This window comes from Arctopsyche grandis, chromosome 12 (assembly GCF_051622035.1).
Source record: "Arctopsyche grandis isolate Sample6627 chromosome 12, ASM5162203v2, whole genome shotgun sequence".
NCBI classification, from domain to species: domain Eukaryota; kingdom Metazoa; phylum Arthropoda; class Insecta; order Trichoptera; family Hydropsychidae; genus Arctopsyche; species Arctopsyche grandis.
In genome coordinates this window covers 13,581,554-13,603,295 of record NC_135366.1, presented here as the reverse complement: position 1 = coordinate 13,603,295, position 21,742 = coordinate 13,581,554, and the positions used below count along the sequence as shown (strand labels likewise).

The window sequence follows — 21,742 nt, the reverse complement described above, 5'->3', positions numbered from 1 at the left end:
CGAGTTTCTACTGTTTTTAATCATGATCGTGATTCGGTGTCTCGCATTGTTGACTCCTGACTCTCACCTTGTGGCATCTTACCGGCTGCCAGACCAAATCAGTTTAGAACGAGCTTCGGGCCAGCTCGAAACTAACACTATTCAAAGCCATGGAGGCTCTCCCTGACACGAGTCAGGACGTTTCCGCTGACGTCACTTCCGACACCAACAGTGTGACTACACCTAGGGTAAATTATGTAACATCACTTTGACTTTAAAGCTAGAAATATATACTAAATCTTATACATATTTGTGTGCGATCTGTGCAAACCATTATGTAGTGTATTTTAAAACTCAGCGCTATAATAAATATGTATTTATAAATTAAAAATTGTATGTGATTTACATTAATGAATATGAAATCGTTGTTTTTGACATTTGATTTTTTCCTTAATGTTTGTTGTGAAACTTTTTTTTTGTAATGAAAATGCTGTTGCACTCATATAATACATATATCTATGTATAACTATTATAAATTTTGAGCTTCGTGTGTATTTAATTATATGTTTGGATACATATTTCGAGATTTAATTGTATTCATCTGTCACGCTTTGACGCTCGCTTTTGTTTACTAATATTTAAATTTATTTTATCATTACTAATATTAAATATGTATGTATGTATACCAGCAGCATAGATCAGTGGTTAGCGTGTAATGCTTTCAACTGAGTAGTCACGCGTTCAATCCTTGGCCCTATGCTGCTGGCAAAATCTTGGATACGTGACTCCATGGCAATCGTTTCCTATCAGAGGTTGCCAATTTATCTGATTTAATTGAAACGCTTGCAAAAAATTGGCAACCTTGTCCTATTTCTACCAAATTCGAGTTTTCACGCATATCGAATTTGCTGATTTATAAAATAATGCAAAAAATTGGTCTAATTTATCCATACATGTCTCTTTGATGCTCTGTAAATTTACCCTATATTTTTTTTTTATTACATGTCCAGGTAGTTCCGGATTAATTATTAATTATTAATTATTAATTAATTATTAATTAATAATTAATAATTAATAATTAATTGATTAATTATTAATTATTAATTAATTATTAATTCCGGGTTAACTTGATAGGCATTCCTGGTATATGTACTTATATATATATATATATATATATATATATATATATATATATATATATATATATATATATATATATATATATATATATATATATGTATGTATGTACATATGTAGCAGTGGCGGGCGGTGACTTTTCAAACAAGGGATGCTGTCCCTTGTTTGAAAAAAAAAACCGACCAATTTATTTTTTAAAATTTAATTTTATTCTTCGTTCCTTTTTACAAAATTCATCGATAACCGCATCATAGAATTTTTTATTGTTTTTTAAATTTGACATTATTTTCTTTTCGATTGCAATTAAAGCAAGACCAGAGAGTCTTTCTTCACTTTGACTACTTCTGGTGAACGTTTTAATTCTTTTCATAGTCGAAAATGATCGTTCAGCCGATGCGCTCGTGGAAGGTATCGTACAAATTAATTGTATTAAACTAAATACTTGTTCCAAAACGTCTATTAGATCATCTTTCACAATTAATTCCTTTACGTCATTTATAGATTTCAAATGAAAATCTTGCGTTGAGTACATGTAAATTAATTCGCTTTTTAATTTCATAAAATCAAAGTATTTTCCATAAGTTAGGTGGAGTGATTTAAATAGGAAATCTGGAAAATTATTTTCATATTCTTTAAATTTTTTGACGTTAAAAAATTCGAGAAATTTTAAATTTTCGATATCTCGAAATCGATTGGTTGTATTTACTGAAAGAGTTTCTAAAATTTCAGAATAGTGAAGTTTATACGTTGTTTTCACATCTTCTTCACATTCAGCATATTTTCTTTTTCTATTAAAATTTTTAGTTATTACTTTGTTCCACAATGAATCAAAATCGTCTTTTTTGTTATCTAAATATTTTACAAATTTTTTAATTTCACTTACGCAATACGATATGTCAAAGGTTTTTTTTTGTAAAATTTCAAATAAAAAATCTGCCGAATTAAATATTGCAGAAAATAAATGCAAATTGAAATTGAATTCAAACTCTTTTAAATAACGATGAAGGACTTCAGCATTTATGACAGCATCAGTATCCCATTCGTCTTCGTCATTAATTATTTGATTAAATATTTCCATTAATTCTGTTTGATATTCTAATATCATATTTAAAATTTTGCTATTGTAGTTCCATCGTGTAGGGGCAGCAGTGGGAAATCGTTTTTTTATTTGACAATCGAGAAGGGAAATTCTTCTTGAAGACTTACAAAAAAAAGTTGAAAATGACAACATACGGCTGAAAAAACGTTTGCATCCGGATATATGTTTAACAGATTGCGACAAAACTAAATTCAATCTGTGAGCGTAACAATGGACAAATAAAGAATTAGGACAAATATCTCGAATTTTTCGTTGCACTCCATTATGCTCCCCGGACATTACAGCCGCTCCATCGTACGTTTGTGCAATTAATTTGTCCAAACAACCAAATTCTTCCAAGGTCTCACGTATGTGCTGAAAAAGAGCATTAGCTGTTCTATTGGGACTAACATCGACAAATCCAACAAATCTCTCCTGAATTTCATTATTTTCATCTACATATCTAAAAATAGTAGATAGCTGAGCTTTGCGACTGATATCTGTAGATTCGTCCACAATTATGGAAACAAATTTTGATGCACGTATTTCAGTTTTAATCTCATCTAGCAAGACTTTTGATATTGCGGATACCAAGTCATTTTGTATATGGTTCGATAGTCCAGTAAACACCGTAGAGTTATCTAAATGAGTTTTCAATTTTATGTCTGATTCACTCAACAGATACAGCAATTCAATATAATTCCCTCTATTTTCCGATTCCTGGTGCTCAAAATGTCCTCGTAAAGGTTGTTCTTGTTTTGCTAAAAAACAGATCGCGCTTATTAATTTCGACAAAATGTATCTATTTGCAGTAACTTCTTTGTTGTGCATTTCAATATTTGCTTTAAATTGAGCACTTAAAAAATTTTCTATACGAGGTCCCTTTCCAAATTTTTTAAATTGAGCAGCAGAACATATGTGAGCTTGAGAACATTCATGTCTCTTGCGCGATTTACTTAAATTGTTTAGGTCAGAAAATCCAAATTTACTCCAGACATTCACTTCTTGAGAAAATAAAATACATGGCCAACAGAATAATTTCGTTAAGTGAGCACATCCACAAATCCATGAAATTTTTTCGTATGTTTCTGTGTTAAAATACCTTTTAAATGTTTTTGTTTTAGACTGAATATTTAATATTGGTGTGGGTTTGGGGCTCTTAACAATAATCTCCTTTTCATTAAATGGGAGAGAAGCAAATCTTCTTTTCAGCACATTTTCAATTAAACAATTGCAATTATTATTGATCTCGACGACAAGTCCACTCTCATTGTTATTTTCGATATCCATATTAAAGGCAATAATGAAAACTCGTAAGTAGTGGAACAGTAAACTAAAAATAAAGTTAGACGAAACTAATTAAAATGAAAACTTAATTCAAAAGTAAAAAATAACCAACTTACAGTATAAATGATTAACTTCGTCTAAAGAAATGAATCGGCTAGCTTTTTGATAAATAACTTGGGGCGTAGCGTGCGGAAATATCGATCAACAGCGGCTTCCAAGTGAAACTCAATAGATAAGCAAACAGAGAAACCGAATCCACCGTAGAGGTTAAACAAGTGTCAACGCGTCCGCGCGAATAAGACAGCCTCATAGTGCGCATGCGCAAATGGGATCGGTCGCGACTCCGAATCCATGACGCGCGCGCACTTCACTCAGCGTCTACTCGCCAGCGTCACTCGCCTGTGGCCGGCCTATGCGAATGCGGCCTATGCGAATCCTTAATAAAAATTATCAAAAGATCCTATATAATGCATCATGTAACAAAAAACACGTGATATGTGAAATATATATCATATACTACATCATAATCACGTACATCACTAAGAATACATCGAAGCGAAATTCAAATATTTATTAAAAATACTCTTGGCTTTTTAAAGTTATAGGGGATGCGCCGCATCCACCGCATCCATGGACCGCACGCCACTGATATGTAGGTACATGTTTAGACAAAACGTACCATTTAGGAATTTTTAAAGTATCGGAGAAAAGTTTGCAAACTCAATTTGTTGAGTTTTTACGTTTGATAAGGACGATAGTGCAAGGTGTGCAATTAGAGGCAGTGCGAATAGATTAGTTTAGAAGCCCACGTTGAAGTATTACTGTCATTTTAAAGTATAGGTTTTTCATTCCAAATTGACCCTTTTTCATTCATTTCAAATTGACATTGAAAAGGGGTCAATTTGAAATGAAAAAGGTTTAATTTGAAATGAAAAAGGGTCAATTTAAAATGAAAAAGGGTCAATTTGGAATGAAAAACCTGTATTTCTTGTATTTGTTCCACCGAAAATCAATAGTGTTTGTGTTTATCATGAATGTACGAGTATGTACATATGTCTAAATTTTATTTCTCTTTGTTATTTTAGTTGCAACAAAAGGTGAGTCCATCCAGAGGTCTGCCATCCTCCGGACAGCAACAGCAACAGCAGCAGCAGCAGCAACAACAGCAAATGATGGGGATGACACTCGAGCGACAAGAGATGAGTCAGATGTCGCAAACCATGTCCAACGAGCGCAGTTCGCGACCCTCCCTATCGAGCAGTATCTCACCTGTGGGTCAAGCATCACCACCTTCACCACAGGACGCACCGTCGAGAGACGCCAAACACTCGCTGCTTCAATTTGCCGTCAACCACTTCAGACAGAGTCCCGAGTGAGTAGTGTTAATTGCGTATTGTTACGACATTTCATAGTTTGTCCAAAATTAGACCGAGTCGTTATATAATGCACATTTCGAATTGTGCGCTACATAAACTCTCTGTTTCTCAACACCCCGTTGTGTGTGCGGTAATTAATGCAATTACGACGTAGAATTCGATTCTTCTTTTCGTTTTTTAAGCAACCCTTGCGAAATGCCCCACTGTATGTGTGAGTGTGTGTGTGAATCTAGTTCGTTTGCAATGTTCGTCGTTTGACCAACCAGTGGAAAATTTCACACGAACGAATGCACAATTTATGTATTTGTTCCCGTAATTTATGTATATTAATTGAACTGAATACCAAAACATCCTGTCAGAAGACGCACTTTGTAATATAAATTTCTTAACCTACATAAGTTATTATTATTGGTCAAAAATTATCTTGATTTGATCTATATATCTACATATTTACATACTACGAAAGTTCAAAACTGTGAACAAAATGATATACATATGTATTATTATATGTATTACAGATAAAATTTTGTATAAAACGTTTTTGACGTTGATTATTTTGATTTTTAGCTTAATCCTGGATGTGTATATTATACCAAGAGGGACTAGGCTAGTTCCCTAAAACCTTTTACTTTAGATTTAAAAATATCAACAATTCAATTACAATAAATTCAAACCGTTGTCCACTGGGCTTAGTGAAATTGTTTACGGGGATTAGTGAAATTCAAAAACCTGAGGTGGTGGTTAGTGTATTGTCATAAGGACGCCGTCTCAATTCTGTTCCCTTGTAGGCGTTCTGTCAAAGACAAAACATTTATTAATTTTCACTAAATATATTCTGTTTCGTTAAAATAACGCATATTTACACATACATAACTTCTTGAGGGCGAATGTGGCAAGGGACTTGGCTTAGGAAATGATTCCCTTAGAACAAATCAGTGTGGAGCCCGTAGAACAAATAACGAGGCCTTGGAATGTTGAATTCTCAATCGATTGTTCGACAAATCATTCAGATGATTACGTTTTGAAGACAAACAAGATTTTATTAAGAAAAGTAAGCTACTTAAGATATTTCTGTTCTGTTAGCACAATAATGAAAAATTATACTCATCACTTCAAGACAGATTATTATACATAATTCAATAATTATGAATAAACATTTTTTTATCCATACTTAGTCTCTTTTTTAAAAAGTCAGGGCACCCCCTGATATGTATGTACGTATACATACATATGTATGTATATCATAAAAAAATACTTGTTTTAAACGTACATATGTACATATATTTTATACATAAATATGTAGGTATGTATGTACGTATGTCCATGAAAATTCAGCATTGGTTCAAATATATGAAATCATACTTCCTGATGGTCGTAAATCTTAGTTTTTCCACCATAAAGGAAATAATAGTTATACTATGTACTTAACATATTTTTTTTTATAAAGAATTTATATTTTTTCATAAAAACACATCTTGCATATGAAAGGTGAATCATCAAATTACTTTCCTTTCTCTAAAGCCTGATGACTCGAGTATATCTTAATTAAATATGTTCATTATATATGTATCTTCAAATGACAGTGATTAATTGCATGTATGTGATATTTGAAACGAGTCTTTAGTTATTTATTTTTGTGGATGCATTTTAAATTGCTAATTCATGTAAATTTTGAATAGCACATACATAGATACATATGTATCAATAGCGAGCCATGGAGATCTCCCTGTTGTTATCGCACAGCCTCACTTGCGCGAGCAGTATACAAGGGGACTCGGTATGACGTCACTAGTCCCCTCGTATCCTGCTCGGCCACACGTAACTGATTTGGTTCCTTGTTCAAAAACAAGTTTTTATCAATAATTTTTATTTTCGTATATTTTTAAATCTTTCTACCCGCAGAAATATATCGAATTAGTAAGAAGGTGGATCCAGTTTTCCCCTGTTCGAATAAACCCAATTCTATCTTTTTACATGAGACTTAAGTGAGTGATGATTAGATTCAAGTAAATATAATACATCAGTGTGACAGTTAAATGATTATTCTCGACTTTCTCCGTATATATTCATAAGCAAAGATGTAATTAGATGGAGCGAGTGCCAAATCACTTGGAAATTGAACCAGTTTTTCCTGATGTGCAACGATGCGTCGAGTAACAACATAGAGAGAGATGACGGTGAAGCTGACTAATGAGTTTCGTATGATGTTGATACTTGAAAGAAGTGAAGGGAGACTGGCGCTAATTAATCTCCCTAGCGTTGTTTACTCGTTTATTAAAAACGTTAAGTGTTAACTATTGTTGTGTGGGAAATCAAGGGACGCGTCATTGACTGCTGTTGCAAACGCCTCGGGTATCAAAAGTCAGCAGCCTTTTGTTCCGGTACAAAAAAGGCAATCTGTTTCTTCATTCAGCTCAAGTACCATTCCGCTTCTACGAAAATGAAGATTTCGAAGATTTGCATGCGATTACGTAAAAATCTTTTGATTAATATTATTACCGCGTATCGTTTAATTTTGAAAACAACGGTTGTTTGTTTTTTAAATCACGACTTCAATGGATTATTTTTCATTATTTGATCCCTGATAAATTTATTATTATACATATATTAGTTATACATAATTGCGTTATTTTAATTTACGTGTAAATAAATACATACATACATATAGAAGGTAGCCATGCATTATGTTTTGTTCAAATTCTCGTCGCACGATCGAGTGCGGATACGGATATATGTATGTATGTATGTATGTATGTATGTATGTACGTACTTTGATCGTGCGATTCAAAAATGGTCGGTTGACCGGAAACAATAATAATAGGTAGTGGATGCATATTTATTATTATCTATCATGTGTAAAGGTAATAGAACTTTTCGTAAATTGCTGCATTCGTTCTTGTGTGACTTGTGTGAAAGTATTGTGACCGCACGCGAAGCGACTCGTCTTGTGACATCTACTTTTATTATTCTTTGGAAAACAATATAAAGTATGATAGGTATCAATACGAGGAAGCTCAGATTGATCTGCATTAGGCAGTCGAAACCTTTTTTTCTTGAGAGAAAAAAAAACTTGGTTCAAAAGTAAATATTGAATTGTACATGGTATTATGTATGTAGATATTATATGACAGAATGGTTTAGTTTTTTTTCAGATCAAATCAATATATGCCGTTTTTCATCAATTTATATATTCTTTACTTTTGAAGTAATTGATTTGTTTTTATCTTTGAAAAACTAAAGCTCAATTGCACTCACAATTGTTTTCTCCAGAAAAAGAATATTGGTACAGAGTAATTAGTTCGGACTATTATTATATTATTTTTTTACACACATGTATACATCATATGTGTCATGACTATACTGCGGATAGACACCGTGCTTTTTCCAGGAATCGGGGTGGCTTAGCTCTATTTACAAAGCTAGAGTCCAAAAAAAAAAAACGTTCGGCGAACCTTTAACAATGCATTTACAACAATTGATGTTGTTGGTAGAATTTATTTATTTATTTATATTATTATTATAGTTAATACGCAACAAATGAAAAAAAAAATAACAATAATAATAGCAAATTAATGACCAATGTGACCTGACAGGTTGCCCCAATGCGTCACACCAGTCTTACAGTTAAACAAGAACAGTAAAAAATAGCTCTAAATAGAGTCATGAGAATCTCACTATTATTTTCTATTTAATTACTATAATAAATACATAAAAATGAAAATAACAATAAAAAAATTATAAATTTATAAGATTCAACAAATTCGAGATGCTAATAAATTGAATTTTCGAAAAACTGAAGGGGAGGATACCGATTTATTGGATCCGTCACTACAATTAAGCTAGAAACATCGGAAAATTCTAGCAAGACAGGGTCGATCTGTGCTTTAATCGCCATAAGATCTCGCCATCAGCCATGAGGCCGGGACTTGAATCCACGACCTATCTACTGGTATGCAATAGCTCTACCGCACTACGCTGTGGCGTATACATTCTGTGAATGTTTCAATGCTTAAAATCCCAATATTCAAAATACAAATTTCCTTGAAATTTGGATTTTTTTTATTAAATGTGTATTTCATGTCATTAGGCTAACCATACACATATCAATTTTTATTAGTCACAAAACTTTATTGTGTACTTCTTACATTCACGAACCTCAAAATATGAAATTCTTCTTGATTAGGACATCTTTGCTGATCAAGATCTTCTTCTCCCCCGCTTCTCACAAATTCGCCGTAAATCTGAATTTGGTGATTGTTAAATATATATGTAGGTACATAGTCGTACCTACATATGTATGTATGTATATGCCCATAATTATGATTAAGTGGTGCACTTTCGTAGCAACGCCCAAAGTTGTATTTTTCGCGGATGTGATGATATTCGAGTGCATATTGCAATATGACTTATTGTTTTCGGCGGTGGCTCTGCTTGGGCAGTGTGCGCTCTCACGGGTGTACGCAACAAAAAAGGTGACGCGCCACTGCATGTAGGAATCGTCGTCGATTACAATACAATGGACCGAGCTCGGTCTGGGAAGGCGATAACGCAACCTTGCTTCGTCCGGAATAGAACCCGCGTAACCGCCAGTACTGCTCGGACTGCTCCGACAGTCGAACAACGCACGTGTGTAGAAAGCTTGACGCTTGTTGTATTTTTTTCGCCGACGTTTCCTTAAAATTTTCTTCCCGTTTTGGCGCCATTTCGTAAAAATCGAGTAGACGCGGTGAACGTGGCGCGTTTCGCAATGCGCGCGCTTTCATCGCATAATACGCACTCTATCGCACCCAGTGCTCTTTTTTTTGTACATTTTCATCATAATATGTTTTAATTATTTCGTTAAACGCACGTGCGCCGCGCCTTTTTCATGAATATTCATTTTGCTACGGCGTAGGCGTTTGTAGTCTAAATAAAAGTGCACGTGTTATACATACATTACTTACCTATCGTTGAAAGTTCATGAATAAATATTGAATTAAATGTATTTGTAATGATTCGGACTTGGCTGTAAAAATTCGAGCTCGATACACGTTCGTCGTTGTGGAAAATCATTAAGACGCAATTTTTTTTCTAAATATATAAATTGAAAAATAACGTCTATTAATATTCAAATTATACTCATAATATTTAACTGTTAATTTTAAGAAGTTTAAAAATGGAACTGTTATAATAGGCTTGTTAGTAAGAACTACTGTTGTGATTTTTTTAATCGCTAAAAAATAATAATATCAATTGTGCTTAACGGTGCGATGACATCGCGTCAACGTTGATTTTTATATGTGTAAAAGAAATGTTGATCTCACCTGGAATGCCGTTATTGAAACTGGACTTGTCTAAGTTTTTAATAATATATGAGACCTGATGATATACATATGTTAAAAAACGATAACTGTAGTACGTACATAAGTCAACATCTAATCGATTATAAAAATCGAGATGCGAAGAGGTGAAGACGTGTAACACATTCGTAGGATGACCCAAAGGTATTGAGACGGTTTTCCACGGTGCAGTTTTCCTTCCTGTTTTCACGTCCGCATTGATGTCTCTGCAGAGTTTCCTCACGCTATTTGGAACATGCATCAAATCGTCCACTAAAATGCAAGTGCTGTTTTTTTTTACAAATTGTTTTCACTTGTGATTTCGCATTTTGTCTTGGGTGGCTCACACGCATAAATCTCCAGCTAGGAATGTTGCATTGTTGCACTTTTCATCGCTCTTCCACATTATTAATATGCATGTAATATGTTAGTACCTCAGAACCAAGAATGTTGTAGCTTAATCTATGTAAATATTCAGAACTAAGAATCTTGTAGTCAAGTCTAAATATAAAAATTTCTAATATATTTGATTACATTAGCATTAATTCATATAAAAATCGAGCTTCAAATAAATCATTTTTTAAAAGTTTTTACAAATCAACATATCATTATTATGTATACTTTGACGGTATATTTATACTATCCATTCTGGCACAGCAGTACACGGATAAGACTACTTATATTCATACTATACAGCAGCGCACGTTTCGGCACGTTCAGACTTGTTTTGGCCAAGTGTAAGGCAAAATTGGCTTACATATATATTACAGAGCGCGATAAAACGGCGCAATATTGCTTGCTTCGAGCCAATATTGTCACAATATGATGTTTTAGAAAATATTAATGTGCACATGGCAACACTTTCGTTAGTACGGGCGCACTCGCCACCATTATGCGTGAATTTTCACAGTGGCCAAAGAAAACCGGTTCTGCTTGATACGTTTCGGTGACATGTACTAATGTATAGTATGAATAGATCGTGTTGATTACTGCTGTTTCGTATACGCCACTTACATGTTACGGAAAATATTATTATGTCCATATATAGAATATAGTTTACGTGCAATTCCCGGTCTGAGCTGTGGCAGTATAATATAAACAGACCTGAATATGTATTATTTCATCTTCTTTAACATATTCGCAAGTTCTCATGTTTTGTTATCTAACCGCAAATTATGGCATTTACGCGCATAACGTCTACTTGTATTTTTTCCCTTATTATAGGGTATCAAATGGTGTAAAAAACGCAAACAGCAATTAGGCGTTGTCCACGGTGAGTAATTACACTTTGATAATTAAGTATTTGGTGCATATCGGCGAGAGCGGAAAATACACTAAAAATTCACCACATATTTATGTGTGTACGAAAGAATAACTGTTCTTACTTACCCAAAAATATGTATCTGATCGTATGTATAATTCATGAAAAATCGTCGACCAATGTCGTTTATGCTATGTATGATGAAATTCTTAGATGAGTATATTTTTTGTTATTATTTTATTATCATGCGGTTAAAAAAGTTTAGAGAGCATTGTATACTTACTAGTCATATCAGATATTATTATTGTTCAAAAAATAAAATGTAACGAAAATAAAATGAAAAGTAAAAAATGATTTATTTGGTAACGATATCAATCACACAACGTCCGAATGTGCTGTATCGCAAGATCACTAAAAAAAATTCGACCGCTATATTTTTCAGTGAGATTTTTCCATGAAAATATTAATAAATGTGTTTGTTTTCTCAACGTTAAACAAAAGTGTAATGATGAGAAAATTCCAAAAGTCGTAATTCATACATTGTTACGATTGCGCGGCTCTGTTTCGTAAACGAACAATTTGTAAATCGATCTTTTACGTCAAGTGAACGTTTCGTCAGTGACGCACAGTTTTATTTTTTTATTTTTAATGAAGTATTTTTATTTGTTTGATTTTTAAACGTATGAATTGTGATGTTGTGAATTGAATCTCAGCAAGCTGTCAATTTTAATTAACGTATACATTTTTAATTGCGCGTGAGTATATGCCGTTATAAATGCTTTATGCGATAACTATCCGTTATTATAGGTATATTCGCAATTTACATACATATATGATTATACGATCGTATGGTGTCAGACATCAATATGTATGTATATTCTACAGCCACGTGTCATTTACTTTGACTGTATCCTATTGATCGATATTAATAGATTTATATTATTTTATATACATATATATATATATATATATATATATATATATATATATATATATATATATATATATATATATATATATGTATATATATATATATATATATATATATATATATATATATATATATATATATATATATATATATATATATATATATATATATATATATATATATATATATATACCAGGAAGGCCTAACAGGTCTAAACCCCAATGCGCCTTCCTGGCCAATTGCAAACATCGATATACAATTTTTAGAATAAATTTAGCAAAGCATCATAGAGATAAACTTACTTTTGGAGCTTTTTTTTTATATAAATCATTAAATTTCGAGAAACTCATAATTTGCGAGACATTTATGGACAAATTTGCAGCATTTTTATATGAATCAGCGAAATTCGAGATGTTGAAAACTCGAAAATTGCGAGAAAGGGGTAAAGGCTGATAATTTGTTGTAACCGTTTCAATGAAAATCAGATAAATTGGCGAACTGTGATAGGAAACGATCGACCCAGAGTCGCAAATCAAGTCTGGCCAGCAGAAGCTAGTGGGACTCGAACCCGTGATCACTATGTTCGAAAGAATATATGCTAACCACTGTCCACGCTGTTGGTTAAATGACTTTATTAATTGGATATATCAATATGTTATTTGAATTTTTGCTCTATTTATTTTCAGTTTGGATGCCTTGAAAACTGATACTTTGAAGGGAAATAAGCAAAAGAATCAACAGCGCGGTGAATGGACTTGGAAGCGGCAAACGGATCTAGTAAAATGGCAAGCAGAGCAATTGCGAGGACCACTCCTAAGACTCCGACCTCCGGAGTTGGCTGCGTTGGCTATAGATTGCTTTGGATGTGTACTCCGGTATTGCGGTGATGCACCTCCAGTTCCTGCAGCCCCTAACGGCTCTCCTGCTGACCTTTCAGAAGTCAAATGTGTATACACTGTACTCATGGTAAGGATTCTATCGAATATATTGAACATTTTTTTATAGAATGATGCTAATCCAATGTTGATTTCAGCACTGCCATAAACATGCCGCATTGAGAGATGAAGTCTATTGCCAGTTAATGAAACAAACCACTTCCAATAAATCACCAAATCCTGAATCATGCCAACGTGCTTGGAGATTGATGAGCATAGTGGCTGCTTATTTCAGTTGCTCCGACACACTCAAGTATGTTAAATTAAACCGTAGAATTTGATAGCAATGGATGTAAAACGATATTATAATTTTGTTTGTATATTTGTAGGCCGTATTTATTGGAATATTTAACGTCAGCGGCTGGAGATCGTCGTCGTCATTGTCAAGGAACAGCTGCTGTATGTTTGGCCAATTTGAGAAAGACTTCCAGGTGCGGCGGAAGAAAGAACGTCCCGAGCGTGGAAGAAGTATGTTTTAGTGTAATAAAATGTCAATGTAATATTTCAATTTTGCAAGTCTAATGTGTGTTTGCTTATTTAAGGTTACTGCTGTGTCGGCTGGACGAAGTGCCCGTCGCCAAATATACAGGTTACCTGGTGGTGCTGAAAGAGTTGTCAATACTCGTTGCTCGACTGTGGTGCAAGATGTAATACATGATTTATGTGATTTGGTAAGTCTAGAAAACTGGTATACAATAGAATTTTTTTAAATCTGTTAATGATCTAGTGGCTGTCATTAGTATCGATTATTTATACATAATGTATCATTTTGTCTTTCAGATTGGTGTGATGAACGAAGCAGAACAAGCAGAATTCTCATTGTATTGCATCGTTCAAGGTGATGCTTTCACAATGCCTTTGGCATCTGATGAATATATTTTAGATGTTACTACAGAATTGCAAAAGGCTGCACAACCATTTTATCTGATATTCTGCAGAAGCGTTTGGTATCATCCACTAAGACACGATGCCAGCCCATTATATACAGAGGTCAGTTTCCATAACCATTTTGATAAGTAAAGTAAAAAAATAAATACATATAATGAATAAAATCATTTTACATTTGTTCAGGTCCTGTTCAATCAAGTGGCACCGGATTATTTAGAAGGATTATTGCTTGAATTGCCTGGTGGAGGAAGACCTTCAGCTGGAGCTTTGCGAGATGTTGCATTAGTAGCTGCGCTTTTACACCGTGCTGCAGATCTCAATCATCCGCCACATTTAAAAGAGGTTACTTATTTTAATTAAAATTTCCCTTGACTTTATCTAATAAAAGTATGTATATATTGTAATGTGAATTTTATTTTTTTAGATTAAATTTTTATTACCTAAACCGGTACTTGGCTTGAGAGAAATCAAACCAGCTAGATGGGCTTCTCTAGTTCAGGCAGATTGGGCTGTGGCTCAACCTCTAAGCACTCACCAAGCAAAAGCTCAAGTGAGTTCTGTCATTTCTTCACAACAACATGCACATGCTGCAATTAACAATGAAAAGAATATATGATCATAGTCAAATGTGGAATGCATTAATTTATTCAATGTGATATAATCGAAGAACTGAAAAAGTGAAATTAATTCATCTGTACATTCACCATTATAATGTTAATGCATTCATTATTGTATTTTTTTAATAACTTCCCACGTGAATGTGAAACAGTGATGAATGTTGTTCACCATGCAAATGCATTTGTAGCTTTATTGTAATATATAATGTATTATGTATAGTACGTTCATAACTATTGGACGCATTTTGTTTGATTCTGTTTGGGTGATTTGGTTGAACTACATAAATTACTTAGATTTGATTATTTATGTTTATTTTTCTAAATGTTTGAATTTTGAATTTTCAGGTTTTAGCTGTCCTTTCACAGTGGCCTCTTTTCGGAAGTTCATTTTTTGCAGTGAAACGTGTCACAGGGGGAGGTGGAGTTAGCAACTCTACCGAATGGAGAGATCATATTTTGGCTTTGAATCGACGTGGTGTTCATTTCTTAGATGTGCAAACTCACGAAACGCTACAGCATTGGCCATTTGCTGAAGTTATCAGCACAAGAAAGGTAATGTGATTTACATTCAAAATCAATTCCACAATTTGGATATTGAATAGAAATTTATGTTATTGTTTAAATTATTTCAGGTGAGGTCAGAGGATGGTTCATTATTCTTAGATATGAAATGTGGATCGTTATTGCAACAACGTGTAACTCGTCTTCAAACTGAACAAGCGCATGAAGTCTCTAGATTAGTTCGGCAATACATCACTCTCCAACAAACGGGAAATAATGCTCTGAATTCCGATTAAGTATTTCTTATTTCAATAATGTAATATATTTATGTAAGTGTATAACATTGTATATTTAAGATATTATATGTAATTATATTTTACTTTTAATGTTTGAGCATTTAAATTAGCGACCATGCATGCGAAAGTTTAATTCTAGTACTAAGAACTGTTACAGTTTATTAGACCAATATTATAGTAATGTACTTAATACATAGTCGAAAATAATTTGGTCTTTATGAGCTTTGTAGTTATTCAGTATTAATATATTTTGGCGCTTTTATTTGTTTGTCTAAATGTCTCATTTAAATTCATAATTTTTTAGAATATATACTTATTTTATTGTCTTGTTATGATGAACTTTGAGAAAATAGTGAAACAAATGACCATGGAGATTATTAAATATTTTTTAATAAGCTGATTTTATTTTAATTTTACCAAATAGATAAATATTTATATAGCAAATCATATATATACAATATATATTTATGCAAAATTATTGCAAATGAGATATATGTATGTAGATGCTTTATATATTATACATATACCTAGTATACATACATTCTTTTGAACAAATTATAAATTTTGTAATTTTTGAATTAAATTTTTACTTATGTTCATTCTTCAGTTCATTATTGTTCATTCTGTTTTAATTTTTTTATGGGTGATTATTTTCATCAATGTGCTCATTTTTTAAGTACTTTAGTTTAATTGTAAATAAAAATGCATAAATTCAGAAAAAATTATACTGTAGTTTATTATTTCTGTAAAGATATAAAAACTTATGACTAAACATCAATTGATTTATAGTACCATAAATGTAATTGAGCATATTTTAATGCGATTTTCTTAAGTAAGAAAACTTTTAAACTAATGAACAATTTAAAAATTTTATAACTAAAATTTTCCTTAAGAGATTTTTACGCTTACATATTCATTTGAAGTTTTTTTATATAAATTGTTGTTACTAAAAATAGTACATATATGTTTTGAAAACTGAATAATTATACCAATTGTGGTCATTTCAGTACACACCGTTCATTGTTTTGATTTGTAATTATTTGTCGTATTTAATTTATATGTAAATAATCATAAAAGTCAATATTTGTATTCACAAAGATTGTGTATTTATTTTTTAAATCAAAATATACTTTTGAATTCTTACTAGCAAAGTATGTAATAGCATAAATCATAAAATTATTTTTTTGATCAATTTCAATAATATTTTTTGCATGTTATCAAAATTTTATTAAAAAGTATATTTTATTGAATTTTATTACCTTTTTATAAATTTCTATTGTAAAATTATATATTTCAATAAATATATCAATTTTTATAAAATATGTGTTTTATATTTTCATTGATAGATTCTATCAGGCTAAGCTGCAATACCCAAGATTACAACAAATATTCACCTGTTTTTTTTTTGCTCTTCCTTTAATTTCACATCAGCAAACAACACAGTGGGATTTAATTTGTTTATTAATTTGAATCCTCAGCACATATAACACTGACTGTGATTTTTCATTAATATATGTTTTAATGTACATTTGGCCACATAAAATATTAGTAAATATTATACATATGTACATATTAGTAAAATAATATGTACTTTGTGGTTGACATTTGATACATATTATCTTTTATGCCTTTCCATTTGTTGTTTTGTACTACGTAAGTAATAATAGTAATGTTTATTATTCGTCTGTTGGACTGTGTCTAGGAGTTCTCGATGAATATTGTCTATGCAATCTTTCATTCCAATTTTGAGCCGTATATTGAACATACCCAGGATCCGTAGGACTTATTGGCTCTCTATTAAAATCACTATGCTCTTTTGCTTCTCTAATAGCTGGCATAGGAAGCAAAAACGATACTGCTGGTATTTCATCTCTATCCACTTGAGAAGCAGTTTCTTTCTTATCAGATTTGTTAATTTTCTTTTGTTCCAAACCAAAATATTCAGCAATTTGCTGCAACGTAGGAGGTTTCGATCTCAAAGTACTTGTTTTACTTCTTAACGAATCTGTTTGGGAGCTTTCTGTCCGTTTATTAGCATTGGAAACGTTATTATGATTATAATTGTCATATATATTATATGTTTTTTGATTTTTACTTTCCTTTATTCTTGCAAATATGGGTGTTTGTACTTCAGGCAAATAGTCTTCCCGAACTGGAAATGGAGGTAGACTTTCTTCTTCAAAAGTTTCCCAATGCCTCTGCTTTTCATTATCCGTATGAGATGATAATCCCATTCTAGGATAATTTCTTTTATCATGATCTGTTTGCATTGCTATATTTTTTTTGTAATCTCTGGAATATTGATTATTTAAACTTGAAGACTCTTCACTGTAATATTTACTGTCACTTTTCAACTCTTTATTTTTTTCATCCAACACTTTTAAATACTCCATATTTTTAATCATCTCTTCGTTATAATGGTGGTGATCGAAAGGCGTGCGACCTATTTTATCCGATTGGCCTCTATATTCATCTTGATTGTATTCTGGAGACATTTTTTGAAATACTTCAGCTTCAGAGAGTTTGGAATTACCATTTCTGACTGACCCATATTTAGATTTCTCAATCGTTTCAATTGTATTTTCTCCATCATCATTTTCGGGTGGAATAAATGTATCAACATCATCGTGCTCATTAATATCTTGAATTTTTGTAATTTCATTAGTGTGGTTTGTTTTGTTGACTTTTTGTTCCTTTTTATTTACTTTTTTAAATTTTTCCGGGAAGAATTTTGGTTTTTGCAAGGTATTCTTATCATTTTTTTCTGTTTTCGTGCTAACATTACTATCTAGTGGAAGGCTGGGATAGCTAAATGTATTCTTTTCAGCATCTTGCTTTTCTGTCTGCGAATGCTTACTAGTGCTTTTACCGCGTGGTCCTGCTAAATCAATTAGAAATAATGCTGCTGTAACCAAAGACAATACTCCTAAAACAGCAGCGTTATCAATTAAGTTATCTGGAACAGAATCCAAAGATGCCAATTCTAATCCGCCTAAAATATACAATAAGGAATTTTATAAAAAAATAATTTTATGTTACATATACATAAATCAAATAATTTTTAATACTAAAAAAATAACCTAAGACAATAAAAAACAGGGCACCCATTCCTAAAAGAAAACCTTCTAGGATTCTTCTTCCTTTTGGTACTTCCCTAAAAATTCTTCCAAGTAAAAGTCCAAATGTTATGATAACATATCCTGTAAACATAATCATATTTTAAATGAAATTTTAGAATTTAAAATAATGCTTTACAGCTATACTAATATACTAGTAATTTGTGTCGAAAGCCTACATAGTACATATTTTAAGAGATAGCATTTGCACTAGATATGTTATCATTAGTTCCAGTATACCCGTGCTACTAGAAAACTAAGTGAATGTATTCTAATAGAAAAAGTAAGAAGAGGTTAGTAAAAACCAGCAGGTAATAACTTTTTTAGTAAAATAAATGCTTGCATAATAGTAAATTCAGAAAATTATCAGAAAGTTCTCAATTATAGTATAAGCATGGAAAAATGATTTGCAAGTGCATGTGCATTTGTTTCTTGACCTCGTAATTCTTAACAATAGACTCAAACGTAACGTGTGACTCAGTATGCAATTAACGCATTTTAACAAATTTGCATTAATTATCTAACTTTATATGTACATAAATGATGTTTTTTTAATAATTACCTCCATACACAGCATCACCGAAAGATGCACCAATTGCTGTCCATGTGACGTTGCGCAAAAGTGACCACTCTCTTGAAAGTTTTTGAAGATATAGAGACACTCGAACCGCCTCATCATCAGTCACTCTCTTACAAACCACGCAAGATATGCAAAATATCTGAAAATTATATAATAGTCGAGTCAAAATTAATAAGAATTAATTGTCTATTTTTTTTCCAAATATGACATTTTTTGAATATTGACTGAATTAAAAATTTATAAAATGAGAATAAAAAAGAAAATTTCATTAAAAAAGTAGAATTATGTAATAGAGAGACCCAATTCTTCTAAAGCAATCCGGTTTCCAGTTCAATTATATGTAAATTCCAAACAAATTAAATAAAAGGTTTGATGTAATGCCGTCAAATGATATAATTTTGGTTAGTTAGAGTTGTCAATTCACAGTGGAAATTTGTTTAATGAGATGCATGACATCATTATATTGTAACAGCAATTGAAAACCATAGACATTCAACGTGCATACATACATATGAACATGGTATTTGGAAAATTTGAGATTGTGTTTTTAAAGTTTTAAAAGTAAGTAGATTTGCAGCATGAATTACTACTAAGGGACTACTGTATGGCTGTATATAATAATTAAAAATGGAAGTGAATATTATGTTGAATTGTTAATATTTTGAATATCTGCTTTTATTTGCGTTCTTCCTGATTTTGTTTGTTGAATAATAATAAAAAAAACTAGTTCGGGCATTTATTTAAGACTTAATTCGATTTACACTTCAATAGTGTGTTTATTTTGGTGTAATATACCTATATTAACGAAAATAAAAAAAATTGCAATGGGATCCATGACTTTATCTATGTATTTGAGGAATATAAGAAGGTCACAAAACAAAAATTCGATAATTAAACATACATACACGTTCACACATAGCGGTTATGAGAGCATTTTCGATACAAATTGAGCGCAAATGTAGGGAAACTTACACAAGACAAAAGTTCTACTTTCGGTTGTCGGATTTTGTTCATAATTTTTTTATTACTTAAAATCACTATAATTATTATATAGATTATCAAGAAAATAAAAACAATTTAAAAAGTCAAAATAAAATAATGATATGTTATTTAAAAAAAAAAAATACTACTTCCGGTTTACGAATTCTGACCAAATCCTTATCAACTCTAAGTTAGTAGACAATGAATACAAATATAAATTTTCAGCTTGATACGTTCAGGGGTGTGGAAAGAATTGTGGTCACAATATTTTTGACCTTTCTAAGAGGAAAAAATCCCACTTCCAGTTTATTAAATTTAGAGATTTTTTTTTTATTTTCATCACATTGATACAAGAATTATTCTTGAATTTTTTCGTGAAGAGCACACATGTTTAAAGGGTCGAAAAAAATAGTGGAAGAAAAATCGAATAATATTTTTCACATGTATAAGAAATTGAACATTGAAACACAAAATAAGTACACCACACTTTCACTAATAACTGCACTAATTTTTGCATAGATTACATACAACTTCGAATATTTTAACGGCGACCCATTTATCGCAGACAACCATGTCGACGAGATACCATCAGCCCGTCAGCTCATCACCATACTGCTTCACCGGCTTCGGAATCGCAACTGTAGGACTATTATGTTACCTCCACATGCTACCAGCTACATACATTCATTATCTACCTTTTACTGTGTCGCCCACCATCACCACTACCACTTCTTATGCAAAGTCGCATGGCAATCATCAATTTACGAAGAGTATATTTGATTCGAAGAAGAAATTCAAATTGTAATTTGATCCCATATAAATAAAGAAAGTACATATATAAAAATAAGTATAAATAAATAATAAATAAAGTAAATATTGTGTGTAGTAAAATAAAATAGTAAATATTGTGTGTAAAAAGTGTGATTTGTAGTGTGAAATGTTTTACGAAGAAACGTTGGGTCTATAAATAGCGTGCGTATATTTTTTTTAACATATGACTTTCATATGATTGGCGTAAAAAATGATCAGCCGTTACTGTTTTGTTGCCACCTGACCGACCGTTACGTTTTAAAAAAAATAGTAAAACAAAAGTGTGAACATCTGATTGACCAATCAGATCGATGTCACGCAATCGATCGATAACTGCGAACCAAAACATGGCAACAAAAAGTGAACTACTATAATTAAATATTAATTACAATTAAAGTAAAAACATTTTTTTTCAGATACCCTTTGCTTAAACGTATTGTGCAACTGTAGATATGTGATTTTCAATTTTTTGGAAACTTTTATTATCTTTTTCATACATTTTATTGCGTTAGTTAAAACACATACAAGTTGTCAAAAGAAAAAAGAAAATAAATAGAATATATTCTAATAAGTTCTAATAACATTTAATGAATAAGTGCATGTTCATTTATCGGCATATCATCAACACGCAAGACTGGGCAAAAAACTTCT

General features: G+C 31.8%; 3 protein-coding genes across 5 annotated transcripts in view; 1 reads left to right on the top strand and 2 right to left on the bottom strand.

Moving 5' to 3' along the window:
* Positions 1 to 16,920, top strand: part of Myo10A (unconventional myosin 10A) — an 82,385-nt gene extending 65,465 nt beyond the window's left edge. Inside the window, exons 23-32 of the mRNA XM_077443151.1 lie at positions 4,567 to 4,853; positions 13,054 to 13,333; positions 13,401 to 13,555; positions 13,632 to 13,770; positions 13,845 to 13,973; positions 14,083 to 14,292; positions 14,374 to 14,532; positions 14,615 to 14,740; positions 15,153 to 15,359; positions 15,440 to 16,920. Of these exons, the coding sequence (XP_077299277.1) occupies positions 4,567 to 4,853; positions 13,054 to 13,333; positions 13,401 to 13,555; positions 13,632 to 13,770; positions 13,845 to 13,973; positions 14,083 to 14,292; positions 14,374 to 14,532; positions 14,615 to 14,740; positions 15,153 to 15,359; positions 15,440 to 15,604 (1,857 nt within the window). The 3' untranslated portion in view covers positions 15,605 to 16,920. The remainder of the gene's footprint in view (positions 1 to 4,566; positions 4,854 to 13,053; positions 13,334 to 13,400; positions 13,556 to 13,631; positions 13,771 to 13,844; positions 13,974 to 14,082; positions 14,293 to 14,373; positions 14,533 to 14,614; positions 14,741 to 15,152; positions 15,360 to 15,439) is intronic.
* Positions 1,304 to 3,796, bottom strand: LOC143920122 (zinc finger MYM-type protein 1-like). The gene is made up of 2 exons (XM_077442834.1): positions 3,598 to 3,796; positions 1,304 to 3,527 (listed from the first exon to the last, which is right to left on the bottom strand). Exon 2 carries the CDS (start codon positions 3,482 to 3,484, stop codon positions 1,304 to 1,306), a length of 2,181 nt encoding a protein of 726 aa, XP_077298960.1. The 5' UTR covers positions 3,485 to 3,527; positions 3,598 to 3,796.
* A 144-nt stretch (positions 16,921 to 17,064) lies between the features above and the next one.
* Positions 17,065 to 20,963, bottom strand: LOC143919895 (uncharacterized). Of its 3 annotated transcripts, none has more exons than XM_077442464.1 (4): positions 20,810 to 20,963; positions 19,283 to 19,439; positions 18,685 to 18,804; positions 17,065 to 18,596 (listed from the first exon to the last, which is right to left on the bottom strand). In XM_077442464.1, the coding sequence occupies exons 1-4, from the start codon at positions 20,852 to 20,854 to the stop codon at positions 17,281 to 17,283; spliced, it is 1,638 nt and encodes a 545-aa protein (XP_077298590.1). In that variant the 5' UTR covers positions 20,855 to 20,963; the 3' UTR covers positions 17,065 to 17,280. The 3 variants fall into 3 exon arrangements, with proteins under 3 accessions (XP_077298590.1, XP_077298591.1, XP_077298592.1); XM_077442465.1 differs by having other exon boundaries at positions 18,709 to 18,804; XM_077442466.1 differs by lacking the exon at positions 18,685 to 18,804.
* Positions 20,964 to 21,742: the final 779 nt, after the last annotated feature.